The sequence below is a fragment of the Dendropsophus ebraccatus genome, chromosome 2 (assembly GCF_027789765.1).
Source record: "Dendropsophus ebraccatus isolate aDenEbr1 chromosome 2, aDenEbr1.pat, whole genome shotgun sequence".
Taxonomy (NCBI): domain Eukaryota; kingdom Metazoa; phylum Chordata; class Amphibia; order Anura; family Hylidae; genus Dendropsophus; species Dendropsophus ebraccatus.
In genome coordinates, this window is record NC_091455.1 from 144119294 (window position 1) to 144134496 (window position 15203).

At 41.9% G+C, this 15203-nt stretch overlaps 1 protein-coding gene across 6 annotated transcripts in view; it reads left to right on the top strand.

Moving 5' to 3' along the window:
• The window catches only part of STARD3NL (STARD3 N-terminal like), a 58732-nt gene that overhangs the window by 19913 nt on the left and 23616 nt on the right, over nt 1-15203 (top strand). For 2 of the 6 annotated variants that reach the window (XM_069958433.1, XM_069958432.1), the window contains exons 3-5: nt 5638-5701; nt 7007-7287; nt 12008-12085. In XM_069958433.1, coding sequence (XP_069814534.1) covers nt 7060-7287; nt 12008-12085 — 306 coding nt within the window. In that variant the 5' untranslated portion in view covers nt 5638-5701; nt 7007-7059. Of the gene's footprint in view, nt 1-3636; nt 3707-3804; nt 3875-5637; nt 5702-7006; nt 7288-12007; nt 12086-15203 lie in introns of those variants that run through there. The other 4 variants (XM_069958431.1, XM_069958430.1, XM_069958434.1 and 1 more) reach the window with 3 other exon arrangements.

The following is a 15203-nucleotide window of genomic DNA, read 5'->3' on the forward strand; positions in this document are numbered from 1 at the left end:
GTCCCCTTTAAAGCAATACTGAAATTGACTTATAAAAGTAACAATAAAGCCAATAAGCCAAAGCCCTAACACATAACACATAAGCCATAATGCCCAAACCAATGCTGATATGTATGTGTGCCCTATCAAACTTATAGCAAAAGGTACCACAATGATGTGTGTGTGTGTGTGTGTGTGTGTGTGTGTGTGTGTGTGTGTGTGTGTGTTTATACATACAGTGGTACCTTGGTTTAAGAGTAACTTGGATTAAGAGCATTTTGCAAGAAGAGCTCACAGTTTTTCAAAATTGTGACTTTGTTTAACAGCATTGCTTTGGTTTAAGAGCTCCCTGTACTGGGTGGGAGGGGAGTGGGGGAGGAGCATGGTCTGCATAGCGGGGTCTACAGGACTGTACTCTGACCCAGGAAGTCTCCCTCACCTTCCAAATCATAGCAGATCCACTTCTGGCTGGGGCTTACATCAGGGAACAGGACTGTGGAGGTAATCTCTGCATAGCTGTAACCCCTCTCTCCCCAGACAGAGAGCACTGCTATACAGTGTCCAAATATGCCCGGCTCATTTATCCCAGTCTATGTCAGACCTTGTGTTTCACGTCCTTTCCATTCCTGCTATAATTTGCCTTCACTTACTCTCAGCTATACACACTGCTGCTGTAATGTGCCTACATTTACACTCAGCCATTCACACTGCTGTATAGAGAATTTCCTGTCACTGTCCTCCTGCACAGCTCAGTGATTCTCACTTCCTGATTGGCCCATGCTGAACACACCCCCTTCCCCATTGTTGTCATGTGACCACACAGACCTCTGACAGTAGCCCTGCTTCTCTATTCTAGCCTGTTGTACTACACTAATGCATTATGGGGATCTGCAGTTCCATCCTGTATCTACAAACTGCTGCTGTGTTATCAGGTTTATGCACTTACTATACATTATACACCACATGCTGATTGCTATGCTGTACAGTAACTGAAAATATCACATATTCAGCTGTTTCTCATTGTTGGTTTCATCTGTTCTACATGTTGTTCAGAATACAAAATCATTATTTTTGGGGTGTAGAACCAATTGTCTGCATATCAGTGATTTCTTATGGGAAAAATTGTTTTGGTTTAAGAGTGGATTTGGATTACAAGCTCAGTCCCGGAACAAATTATGCTCATAATCCAAGGCACCACTGTGTGTGTGTATGTGTATATATATATTAGTGCTGCAACATGTGATAGGCAGTATCATGTTTGTTCTTATCTAGTCACAGCTCATAACATGAGAAACAACAAGTATAGGTAGAACAAATAAAATAGAGTTCAGGTACTCATATATGTACATAGAAGGACAATGAACTTATGACACCAGTGCTACAATGCGGCACTCATGTCTCTAGCTTACTAAGGTCATTATCATAGTAGGATGGTGTCATAATTGTTCCTAATACAATACAAAAGAGAAATGAATGTTTATCACCGAGTCCCCAGGTATCCACCAAAATAGTGCCAAACTGTGTGACAGCCACCATCTCCCCTAGGGCAGTAGTCCATTTCTAAACACAGTGAGCAATTTTTTTAATTTATTTCTATAAAGATGTCCAAGCCTGGACAGCGTCCACTCTCTGTTCATGAATAGAACATTGTCATTTTCTCCAAATAATCGTACTTCCTACAATGATAGGAGTTCGTTCTTTTTTTTTCTCCCTTTTCTTTCTTTTAGGCTTCATGTTGCCCTTTGTTGCATGACCCCCATTTGGCACCACTTGTGCTCAAGCTCTCCAAAGCCAAAGAAAAGGGTTAAGTGAAAAAGGCAGAGCACTGACCTAAGGTAGAGACTAAAACAAAAACATCGGACAATATCAATACACCACAAGAATCAGGCATAAGAATTATAACTACGTATTTATAATAATAATCCACTTGTAAACAAGTCCCCACACATTAATGCCCATCCTTCCCCCTTCTCCGCATTTACACACACACACACACACACACACACACACCAAAACACTACCTGAGAGAGGAGACAAAAAGTGATACCCAATGTAATATATAAAACTAGTAAATTATAAGATATTTTAAAGTGTAGTTAGGGAGAGCCCACAGGGCTCTAATAATGCCTGATTCTTGTGGTGTATTGATATTGTCCGATGTCCGAGAAAATCACAATTAATTGATAGTAAATTACAATGTTCTATTCATGAACAGAGAGTGGACTCCGTCCAGGCTTGGACATCATGATGGACATCATGATGGACATAAATCAAAAACTGCTCACTGTGTTTGGAAATGGACTACTGCCCTAGGGGAGATGGTTACTGTCACACAGTTCGGCCTCCTTAGGCATTTGAATTCTAGCTATGAACTATGTCTTGGACAAATGAACTTGTATTTGTATGTTACTATTTTGGTGGATACCTGGGGATTCTGTGATAAACATTCATTTCTCTTTTGTATTGTATTAGGAGCCATAATGACCCGACACCATCCTACTATGATAATGACCTTAGTGAGCTATAGACATGAGTGCCGCATTGTAGCACTGGTCTCATAAGTACAATGTCCTTCTGAGTACTTGAGTATGAGTACTTGAACTTTATTTTATTTCTTCCACCTATACTCGTTGTTTCTCATGTTAAGAGTTGCGACTAGATAAGAACGCGCATGATACATGCTGTGGTACTGTTTATACTTGCGCTGTGATTAATTGATAGGTCTGTGTTCACATGTTGCAGCACTTTTTTTTTTTTTTTTTTTTTTTTTTTTTTTTACTTTACAGTATATAACATCATTGTGGCACTTTTTGCGATTAGTTTGATTGGGCATAAATATTTGAGTTGATTTGAGCATTATAGCTTGGGATCACCATGTGTTAGGGCTTTGGCTTATTGGCTTTATTGTTGTTTTTGATTCAATTCCACTATTGCTTTAATCTTTTCAGGTTTTTCTCTTATTGTGGTTGAATCTGTGAGTTTATATCAACATCTATATACTGTGCTCTATATTATGATGGTATTCATGAATTTCTATCCCTGTTTTTCACACATTGGGGGTGTTGGAGCTATCAATATATACTGTGATTATTGGTCATGTATGTTATTTTAATTAATCCAGTTGTGTATATATTATGTCTGTGTATTTACCTTTATTTGCAAATATATTTCTTATTAGTATTACTTTTGCAATGGCAGATTTAGTATTATTGCCGCCATTCGTTAATATGAGGTATATTATTGTGATCTTTATGAACTTCTATCTACCTAATATGCATTTTATTACTACTTTATAAACGAACACTTACATATGAATTGTGTGAACTATTCATATTCACTATTTATTCTATATTGAATGGGTGTTTATACTGCATGCTGCTGAAATTCATACAGGTCACTATGGGGTTAACCATGTAATCAGGTTGCTGGCTTTGTATCTGGCTCTGTGTATTGTGATCTGCTACTGGAATTCATGCAGGTCACTATGGGGTTAACCATGCATTCAGATGGCTGGCCCTGTGCCTGACGGGCCACTCCCTGTGTATGCAGCCAGACATTCTATGTAACAGCAGGGAATGGATTGTGGTCATGTGCTCCTGAATCATGTCATAGCTTATTTTACTACCCAGCTCACGCGAGAGTGAGATTCTAGAAGGTCAGGTGACCAACCAATCATGTGACCGGAACAAGATAGTGTTGGTTCAATGCTAGGCTTGCTTGGTATCACGTGAGTACTGCAGCATATCTTATGCATTACACCAGTTATCTATCAGCTCAATGTGTGGATTATATATAGCAGCATTCTGGGACACTTCATTAACCCCTGAGGGAGTCTGTGACAGAACACGTGGGGTGTTCTGTCCTGACCCTCTTTCCATGTGACAGCCTTATTACTGTTTGTATTTCATTCTATTTATTTTCTGTGCTGCACCTGCACTTTTTTGGATCTTTGATATTGCATTATACTATATTTATATTGGTTTGTGATTTCATCCTGTATATTTATACACCTTTATTTCATTTGATTATATAGTGCAGTGTGCTTTAGTCTGGCAGTCATCTGGGACCCTGTATACTCTATTTGGATTGGGGGGGGGGTGGGGGTGGGGGGTGGTCAGGTCCCACATTATGGTCAGTTGATATATATATATATATATATATATATATATATATATATGTGTGTATATTTTAGATGCTATTAATCGTTTGTCCCGGCATTAATGTTAATACATTTTTCTCGTACATTCTGAGGTAATAGTGAGGTGCAGTCCATTATTTTCAGCTTGTCTGTTGTTTTCGTTCTGATCAGGCTCATTTGGAATGGTGAAATTCACAAGTAAGAGATGCAATTCTGATCCAGTGCAATACGTTTTTGGAGGATATTGTGACTGATGGTAGGCTTCTGGTTCCAGTGTACTGGAGAAGTCCCAGAGCTGTGCGGGTTGTGGCTGCTGGAGAGGATGATGGCAGAGGGATGCTCAGTGTCCCTCCAGTGCCCTGTGTCCCTCAGTGTCCCTCTGCCATCATCCTCTCCAGCAGCCACAGCCCGCTCAGCTCTGGGAGTCGAGTCGTGACATCACCATTTTTTCCAGGAAGTGAAGCCTTGATGCAGTAGTAAGCGCAGGGAAAACATTTCCCATAATAAGTGTATATTGGTGATTTGTATAACTTTTTTTTTTTTGGGGGGGGGGGCAATGCAATACTTTAATAATTTTTGCTGGACTTTTCCTTTAATTTCCCTCCTGCAAGCTGATTGAAGTATTCAGTGGTGCCAGTTCAAATAAATAGTGATATGGAGCAAGACTTGTCCTCTGCTCTTTGTAGAAGCTCTGTTTTCTGGTAAATAGAGAGGGTTCTTGAAAGCAGTGGTGCATTTTTACTTTAGGCATAATTTACTTTACAATACCTCAGAAGCGATCAGGCTCACACTACAGTGTTATGTGATATTGGTTCTTAGGCATATATAAATATACCAACCTCTTGGGGAAAATGGGTTAGGTGAATTACAGCACTGTTATTATTCTATGAATTCTACTGTCAAAGTGCATGGCATAAATCAAAGGCAACCCTTGGACTGGATTTCTGCCACATATTGCATGGAGTTTTCCCCTCGGAAAAAATACTCCTTGTAAATGTACTTTGATTCTTAGATGAGTGTTAATAATTACATTTTTAAAGAAATCCTGGAGTTATGTTTCTTATGTAGTTCACCTTATCTATTCTTAAATAACAAAAGAGCCTGTTTCAGCTGATGTGGCATGCATGGGTTGTCTGCCATCTTTTATTAGTATTTGCCCCCTGATATGGTTGTCTAATGTAACCCACATTTCCCATAATCTCTGGCTTTGCAGGGGAGATGGAGTCTCATCACTGAACTTGCTCTGAGTTCTATGTTCAGCAATAGTACATAGATCAGTGACCTAGAACTTCTGTCCCAAACTCGCTAAAGTATTATATGAGGTACAACTTTAGCTGGTCTCTTTTTTTCCATCAGTTCGCTTTCACACCTAGCATAGCAAATGTCAGGCTGCATCTCCCTGGACATACTAGAGAATATGCTCACAGCAGATAGCAGAGGCAGGCGTTGTTAGTGTGGAGTGCCGTAGCTCTGCAGTTAATCATTGCATGGGCTCACTGACTAGATCTCTGCACTCTTAGGGGCATAAGGACACACAGAGGACCAAGAAGATTGGAGATGGGTGTGGGGAGAGGAGTCTGAAAGGTAATACAAATGTATTTAATGGCCTTAGTTTAGATTATGTGTGATGTCCTCCACTCTGGAGGTCTGACTTATAAATGTCAGAATATTGCTCACAGTAAAGGCGATATACCACTAATTTAGAGATGTGTTGATACAGGGCAGCCTAACTTAAATAGGGCCAGGTAGCTGCTCCCTGTACAGATGTTGGTAGGTAGTGCCACAATGCAGGGATATCATTTGAAGGGGGGGCAGTACTTTAGCTTCTTTATTCTCAGGATTGGTGGGAAACCAAAAGAACAGATCATAAAGTTATTCTAGTAATTATGCCAACACTTTACAAGATAGAAATAACCCTTTAATTATTAGAGGGGTTGTCTCATCACTGCTTCTTAGTAGCTTTCTGCTGAATCTCATGAGCCATTAACCCCTTAAAGACACATGATGTACCCGTATGTCATATGTTCGCTATGGGGACTAAGTGAGGAGTCGCTCAGGGGGACTTCAAATTAATGTATATGTAGTGTAAAAAAAAAAGTATTTTTTTTTAATTAATAAAAAATTTCCTCCCTTTAATAAAAGTTTGAATCAACCCCATTTTATAAATAAATTTGCAATTGCCGCGTGCATAATTGTCCGAACTATTAAATTATCACATTTCTGATCATCCACAGTAAACGGCCTAAGCTCAAAAAAAGCTGAAGCACAAAATAGTTGATTTCTGGTCTCATCAAATTCAGAAAAATTGTAATAAAAATTGATTAAAAAGTTGCATATAGGCAAGCAAGGTACGAATAGAAATTACAGATCATGGCGCAAAAAATAACACCTTACACAACCCCATAGACCACAGGATAAAAGCAGTATAAGGATGGGAATAGAGCAATTTTAAGAACATTTTTTTTATTTTAAATTGTGTTTTATTTTCAACTTCACTGCGCAAATAACTTTTTTCTGGTTTCACAGCATATTTTATGGAAAAATTAAGTCTGTGATTGCACAGTACAATTAGTGGCGAAAAAAAAATATGGGCTCATGTGGGTCTGTAGGTGAAAATATGCAAGCACTATGGCCTTGTAAACACGAGAAGAAAAAAAACAAAAGCACAAAAGTGAAAATTGGCTCGGACCTCAAGTGGTTAAACTATCACCTCCATAGGTCCTAATAGGGTATTAGGACTAAAAGGGGTCATTAAAATAAGACCACTCCTATCTATGAGACAGATCATTTGTGATGTTAACCAATTATTTAAAGCAGACTGACTAGCCTGAAGCATAGTTATCTGAACATTATCCTAGACTTGCAATGACCGTTTATTCATTTGCACAGATACATTTGAGTGATGATAAAGAAGAAAACAAGGCCTTCTCTGCTCAGTTACAATGAACCAGCAGCCAGCGGGTGACAGCGAGTACGCACAGAGCAGTGTCTTGGATTCCCATGGATCACTGCTTGATGTCCATTCAATCAATAGCGCTGAGTTGGTGGCAAGACTTGAATCATATGAAAGCTCAGGGAAAAAAAGCATTTCAGACGTCAGAAGAACATTCTGCCTCTTTGTCACCTTTGATTTCCTGTTCGTCGCTTTATTGTGGATCATAGAGCTAAATGTAAGTAATTGCACTTGACTACATGTTACCTTTATGTGGCTTGTATAATTTTTTATCTTTTAGGGTGCCTTCACACACACCGGATCCACAGCGGATTTCATGCTGCAGATTTGCAGGGAAATCCGCTGCGGATCCAGTGTCAGTGCATCCCAATGAGAATACATACTCGCAGCGGCATTGACATCCCGCTGCATGTATGTAAGTTAACCCCCGACGTCCGGAGCATACATCACCTCCTCCCTGCTCCGGCTTGCTTCGGGGGGGTCTGCTAGTCACGCTCAGCCCACTGATGGCTGAGCGGGACGTCCCACCAAGAACTCCCGGAGCAAGCCGGAGGAGGAGGTGATGTATGCTCCGGCAGCCGGGGTGTTAACTTACATACACACACACAGCTAGTATGTATTCTCATAGGGATGCACTGACATTGGATCCGCAGCCGATCTTGCTGCAATAGACCTCCTGCAGCACCCTGCAGAAGAAGCAGTAATTGAGAGTTTTAGGGGTCTGCTCTGCTGCAGGGTGCTGTGTCTGCAGTGCTACTGACACAGACAGCTTCCTCCAGTGTAATGCCTAGTCCAATGTTAACATACATTAGAATATGGACATCAGGGGAGGCTCATTGTCTCTAGTATTGTGTGCAATAGCATTAACCATATGTAACTGTCCTGAGATCAGGGCTTGAGCACATTCTGTTAAAATTAATTTTACTTACAAAAACAGCCAGGAGCACTTTGCCTGCTTTTCTGTATTTTTTTTTATTTCCAAAGACAACCACCTCTTTATTTTTAAGGCTCTAGTGATCAGACTCTCCTCTTCGGTGTGTCTTATTCACTTGTCAAGAAAATATTTAAAAGGGTATTTCAACTCCAACTTTCTTCTTGGCTTTAAACTCCCTATGGCACTCTGTTAATAGGACAATTTAAAGTGATATTTTGGCTGGGTCCTCTTTTTCAGCTATGCCTGGGGAGGGTGTGTGTGAAAACAACCACATCCACCTACTTACCTGGGAATGCAGACAGCTAGGAGTAGAAGTAGGAGGGGGCTAGATGGGGATGCAGACAGCTAGGAGTAGTAGTAGGAGGGAGCACGATGGGGAGGCAGACAGCTAGGAGTAGTAGTAGGAGGGAGCAGGGTGGGGATATAGACAGCTAGGAGTAGTAGGAGGGGGCTGGATGGGGATGCAGACAGCTAGGAGGAGTAGTAGTAGAAGGGGGCTGGATGGGGATGCAGACAGCTAGGAGTAGTAGTAGGAGGGGGCTGGATGGGGATGCAGATAACTAGGAGTAATTGTAGGAGCGGGTTGGATGTGGATGCAGACAGATAGTAGGAGGGGGCTGGATGGGGATGCAGACAGCTAGGAGGAGGGAGCAGACACAGTTGACAGCAGCAAGTCAATAGCCATATTCACACACACACACAGAAATGTTCTGTCTGACTTAAAGAAGAGCTTCGGATAAGGAAAACTTGTTTTCTATTAAAAGTCCATTAAAAGTTATATAAATGTGTCTATATAATGTATTACCATATCTGTGCGGTTCTGCCACACTGGTAGCTTTTTGAAATCCAGGAAGTGAAGAAAAATGGCCTCTGTGCCAATCCACATTGTCTCCTGCTCCCTCTGCTATGCCCCCTTAGGCGACAACTCTTCCATGCCTCTGTCTCACATTGTGTGTGTTTGCTGAGGACAGGCTGATGATGCAGACAGGGGGCAGGGCGTGATGTCACAGGAGGCTTGGCAGGCTGAGTGGTTACCATCTCTGATCAGCTAGAAGCAGGGGTTGCACTGATTTTGATGATTGTGCAGAAGTGTGCAGTGAAATTAGGGCTGTGTTCAAATATGTTGGAGTCTCATTGCAGTACTGCAGCGTATTCACAAAATGATGCAGTAACACAAGTAAATGATGTTAATCGGCGGAGAGGATCAGAGTCGCCACTGCCAATCCCACCTGGACAAAAAAAACGAGGTATAAACAGTATATCCACAAGTCATTATTGTGGGGCTCAACTTCAAAGATAAAAGATGCTTGATCATAATATGTGCATGGAGATGAAATGAAAACAAAATTCAAAAAGTTCTTTACTTTATTCCAATATCAGCGTTACAGGTTGCTGTGTGGGTGGGACAGCAATGAAATGATAAAGTACTGCAAATAATTCACTAACACAATGAAACTGCAATGTGTGAACACAGCCTAGATGTTCTGCAACAGATTTGGGCGGGGAATGAGCAGGGTGGGGGACTGTGATGAACAGCTGAGGGAAAGCATTGCATTCTGGAACCTGTACTACTGTGTACAACTGCTCAAGCAGGAAGTGCAGAAACACAAAACAGAACAAAACCCCCCAAAACGGATGGATTTTTGGTAGTTTCAAAACTGGAATAGATAGGTAAGTAATGCTATAAGCTTCTGCAGAAGTTTAATTTTTTTTATCCTCTACCTGGAGTTCCCCTTTAAACTGCTTCTTATATTTCATTCATGACATAGTACTCACGATACTGTTGTCTTCACGAAGATTCTTTTATTTCTTAAGGCTAGACACAGGATGGATCCGCTGCGGATTCCAAACTGTCATTTTCAATGAGATTACCGTATTTTTCGGACTATAAGGCGCACTTAAAATATTATAATTTTCTAAGAAATTGTAAGTGCGCCTTATATATGGACCGGGACAGCTCCGGCCTCCATGGCGCAGATAGGCTGCTGAGCTCACCTCTCCCTGCCGCACTGCGCTCCCTCACCTGGACTACCGGCCCATGGCTCCGCAGGCCTGTCCTGCTGTACCGCTCTCCCGTTGTGGCGCTGTACCGCTCTCCCGCTGTCCCGCTCTCCCTGCTCTCCGCAGCCCGGATACAGGCGCCAGGCATAGACTTTTATCAGCAGGTGACTTACGTTTTTTGTTCGTTCAAACTTATACATTATAGTCCGGTGGGCCTTATATATGAACCTAGATGGCTTAGCAGGCTAAAATTGAAGGTGCGCCTTTATAGTCCGAAAAATACGGTACATGCTCGCAAGAGGATAGTCATCCCACTGCGAGTATGTAAATGTTGGCTCCCATAACTTGCCGCCACCCAGAGCATACGTTACCTGGTCCGTGTTCCGACTGCATCTGAGGTTTCCGGCTCCCGTGGGTCGCGCTCAGCCAATCAGTGCATGGCCCGGTTGCAATCAGAGACACTGGCTGACACTGGAGTTATTTATCACACTGGCTCAGCAGCTTCTCCCTAATGTCATACATGATCCTGGGGCAACTTCTGAGGAAATAGGAAAAGATATAAAGCAGCTTCTCCTGTGTGTGCAGAGGATTCAGCCAGTCTCCAGCCTCCATGTCCTGAACAGCTAGACCAGATGGAGCAGGTGGTCTTCTCCTGCTGACAATCTTCTATGTTTCTAATATTCACCATACACACAGAAACACTGCTAACAGTGCCAGATACCTGTAATATAGAGGTCAGACATAGTGATATAGGGGGGGGGGGGGGAGTTACACAGTGATATAGAGGGGTCACCCCACACTGATGACTGAGGTTACTGCTACACTACTAATGTCTTCTCCTCCTCTATATTACACAGGATATCTTCATATTACACTGCTGCTCATATATAATCATCCAGTCTCCAGGAAGACAACAGCACAGATCTCCCCCCACACAATGGACTCTTCCAGCTCAGAAACAAACTGACAAATAGTGATCGACTACTTTTCCTCGATGACCCTTATGTAATAGGGCCAGTGTCCTATTAGAATGTTGCTCATAATATATATATTTATAAACAAAACTTATAAAATTCATATCAAAACTCAATTGAAGCTGGAGTCGGTACATTTTTTCCAGCCAAAACTAGTTCCGACTCCACAACTCTGACTCCACAGCCCTGGGAAATTCTGCTGTGAGTATGTCATCCTACTCAAACTGACAGTATGGTAATCGCAGTGAATTTCGCTGCACACTTGCAATGTAAAATCTGCTCCAATTCTGTTATGTGTGAAACTGGCCTTAGTTTGCATGTTCCAGCATAAAGTTCTCATATGGCCTTGTTGGTGCAGAATTAAAATGACTTGAATTTGGATCACAAAAATTAAGAAACAGCCTTCTCTCTAATATGTTAGTAAAGGCTCAAAGATGTGGTAATATCCATGTGTGTGAGTGGTGCTTTTTTTGAATACAATAGAAAAAGGTGTCAAAAAAATAAACAAAAAAACAAAGGCCAGGGCCCAAACAGCAACTTATGATCTTGTGGTTTATTATAGTTTGTTTCAAGGTAGAAGTACTGGTAAATTGTGTAATGGGGAAGTCACACAGGTTCCCATGTTAAAGGGAATAGGGTCAGAGAGTCAACTCAGAAGTAGTCAGCAATAAGGTTTGTGTTTCCATAAAGTTTAAAGCGGAACTTCCAGCTATTTATTTTCTTTTTAATCAACTGAAGTGATATACAATTCTTATCTGATTTTTTTTTTTTTATCAAGCCATGTTCCCCAAACCGCCTTAAATTTCGCTTCACCTTTTTTCTTACGAGCAAACCATACCCGTTCATATTTACAGATGTTTTCAACTCTGTTTTCACAAATGTTGTGTAGCTGCCATTTTAAAACCAACATCATGTTCTAAAATCATTGTGAATTTGTGGTTTTGTAATACCCTATTTATATATGTTGTGCTGTACTTTGGTAAAAATGTAAAAAATGTGTAACTATATTGATTTTTTTTTTCTTTTAGGCAAATGTTACTATTCTAGAGGCCTTGCAGAAAGAGGTTTTACAATATGACTACTATTATTCATTTTTTGACATCTTTGTAAGTATTTACATGTGAAATAAGAACTGTAATGTACATGTGGTATAATGGTTGTAAATGTGTAGCCAGGAGTAAGAAAGGTAGCGCTGGTATCTGGTACTTTTCAGCACATAAAATTTCAGCTATACCTTGGAGCTGCTTTTCATGAAATATTAGAGGTAATTACCAGCTTTGCGCTTTTCATGCACAATGTATGTGCAGAGATCTGTTTTATTTTATGTTCAATCTGTTTTTATTAAAGGGTTCACAGCTAGCAAATATGGAACATTCCAAAATATAGTGCAGAGAATAAAAAAAAAAAAAAAAGGACCAACCAGGATAGTCTGGTCCATCAGAAAAATGCTGATAAAATGACCACAGGTTTTATCCATACATAAGCTGTCTCATAGAATATTGAACCCAAGTTTTTGTAAAAATAGAAATCATAAACAAGACAACTATAAACTCTCAGCTGACGGATAACATGACATATGCTGGCGCTCAACTGGCGCACTATCACGAATGTAGGCCGAGAAACAAGAGTAGAAAAGACAAACAAGACAACACACACTAGGTGGGGGAGGGAGAATCGGGGGAGAAAGGGGAAGAAAAACAAAACGGCTCCGCTCAGTGACCCGAACCACCATCGCAATTTAGGAAACTCTCGGAGTCCATGAACGTCCGCCAAGGTAGCCAAATCAGGTCAAACTTATCCGACCGATCATGCGCCTCAGCCACTATTTCTTCCATACGACCAATGTCTCTCAGCTCTGTTGCCCATTCGGCTAGAGAAGGTATTACTTGGGTTTTCCAATGTCTAGGTATCACCATGCGTGCAGCGGTCAACATGTGTCTTAGAATCCCTTTCTTGATCTGACTAAGAGAACCCGGTATCAACGATAGGAGGGTGACTTGTGGGGAGTTAGTAATTTTTTTTACTCGAGTAGATCTCATACACCCTCAACACTTTCCCCCAGAATTCCTGAATGGCCGTGCATTCCCACCATATATGGAGCATGGACCCAGCAGCGGCTTCACATCGCCAACATAAGTCTGACGCCGAGGCGTACATTTGATGAAGTCGTACGGGACAATAATACCAACGAGCTAAGATTTTATAGTTTTTCTCTTTAGCCTTTGATGCCAAAGATAAACCATGGGTCAAAGTGCAAATTTTTAGTTTCGAACTTTCATCAAATGTAATCCCCAGGTCCTCTTCCCACTTCGTGAAGAACAGTAGTGGATCCCCATTGCATTTTTGAAGTAGGAACTGATATAGTACTGATAAAGCGTGTGGGACACCAGTGTTCAACAAGAATAGATCATCAAACTCGGTGATTTCCGGAGAATAAGCTGTCTCAGAGAATAAGCATCTGAAGAACGATTGCACCTGCTCTAATTCCAACCAGGAAAGATTAACCCCAGGACACCCGGCCCCCAAGGAAGCTAGATCAGGTATAGAACCATTTACTACCACATCTCTAAGACGGGGCATTGCCTCAGAGGACCAGAGTAAAGGTCTAGGCGCCGCGAAGCCAGGGGCAAATGCCGGATTGCGGAGGAGCGGAGTCATCAGGCCTGGTCTGAAGGAGATGCGATGTTTGGAAACACAGAGATCCCAAATATGGAGGGTGTGAGACACTAATAAAGGCCATTCAGAAAAGGCAGATAGTCTGTCGGTGGGGGTCAACCAGGGGGCCAATCTAAGATCAATCGGAGCCAAACCCTGCTCCAATTTGACCCATCGTTTGATCGTGTCGCTCTTAGACCAATCTAACACCCTTACCAAAGTCGCAGCAGCGTGATAAATTTTTAGATCAGGTAAGCCAGTCGCACCTCTGTTCCTGTGTTTAGTAAGCGTGGAAAATCTGATCCGCGGCCGGCATGAGTTCCACACAAATTTGGATATAGCTCGTTGCAGAGTTCTAAAAAAACTAGGAGACACACTAAAAGGGACCGTCTGGAAGAGGTAGAGAAGTTTTGGCAATATGTCCATCTTTATAACATGTATGCGCCCAAACCACGAGGTCGGTTTATGCATGTAGTGTTGCAGCTTAGACAGGATACGCTGTTGCATGGGCAAATAATTTAGTGAATAAAGACGGTGCAGCACGGACGGGACCTGGATACCCAGATAGGTAATACTTTCTGACTGCCAACGGAATGAGAAAGCATGTTGCAATGCGGCAGCTTCCGCGGATGGCAACGAGACATTTAAGACTTCCGACTTGGACATGTTCACTTTAAAGTTACTCAGTGATCCAAATCTATCAAATTCTTTCAAAACCGATGGCAGTGAGACGAATGGGGAAGAGATATAGAGCAGTAAATCGTCCGCGTACAAAGCTAATTTGTGTTGATCCCTACCCACCCTGAGTCCCACCACATCCGGGTTCTTCCTTAATGCTATGGCCAGGTGTTCCATGGTGAGGATATATTATAGGGGAGACAGGGGACACCCCTTGCGAGTCCCATTGTGAATGGGAAAGGAGTCAGAAAGAATCCCGTTTACTCTCACCCGTGCAGACGGAAGAGAATAAAGCGCCATGACTCTATCAATAAAACCAGAGCCCAGGCCAACCTGCGCCAGAGAGGCTCTAAGGAACTTCCAATGTACCCTATCAAAAGCCTTTTCAGCGTCAACCGATACTAGGCACATTGGAAGCCCCTTACGCCCAGCATAGGAAATTAAGCCAATGGTGCGCAGGGTATTGTCCCTCGCCTCCCTGCCTTGCACAAACCCAACTTGATCCCCATGAATGAGCGCAGGCATGAGACTGCCCAAGCAGATTGCCAGGACCTTTGAATAGATTTTCAGGTCACAATTAATAAGTGATATGGGACGATAATTCCCACAAAATTTGGGATCCTTATTGGGCTTGGGCAAGACTACTATGTGAGCCTCTAAGGCCTGTTTCGGAAAGGGACAAGTGGGAGACACCGCATTGAAACACCTGGTCATAAAAGGCAAAAGAAGGGGTTTAAATTTATAAAATGCTACCGTAAAGCCGTCAGGGCCAGGACTTTTACCCCCCTTCAGAGATTGAATGATTGCGTCTACTTCAGTCTCCGTGAAGTCGGAGTCCATTGCTTCTACACATTCAGGATCCACCCGGGGCAGAACAGTATCATTCATGTA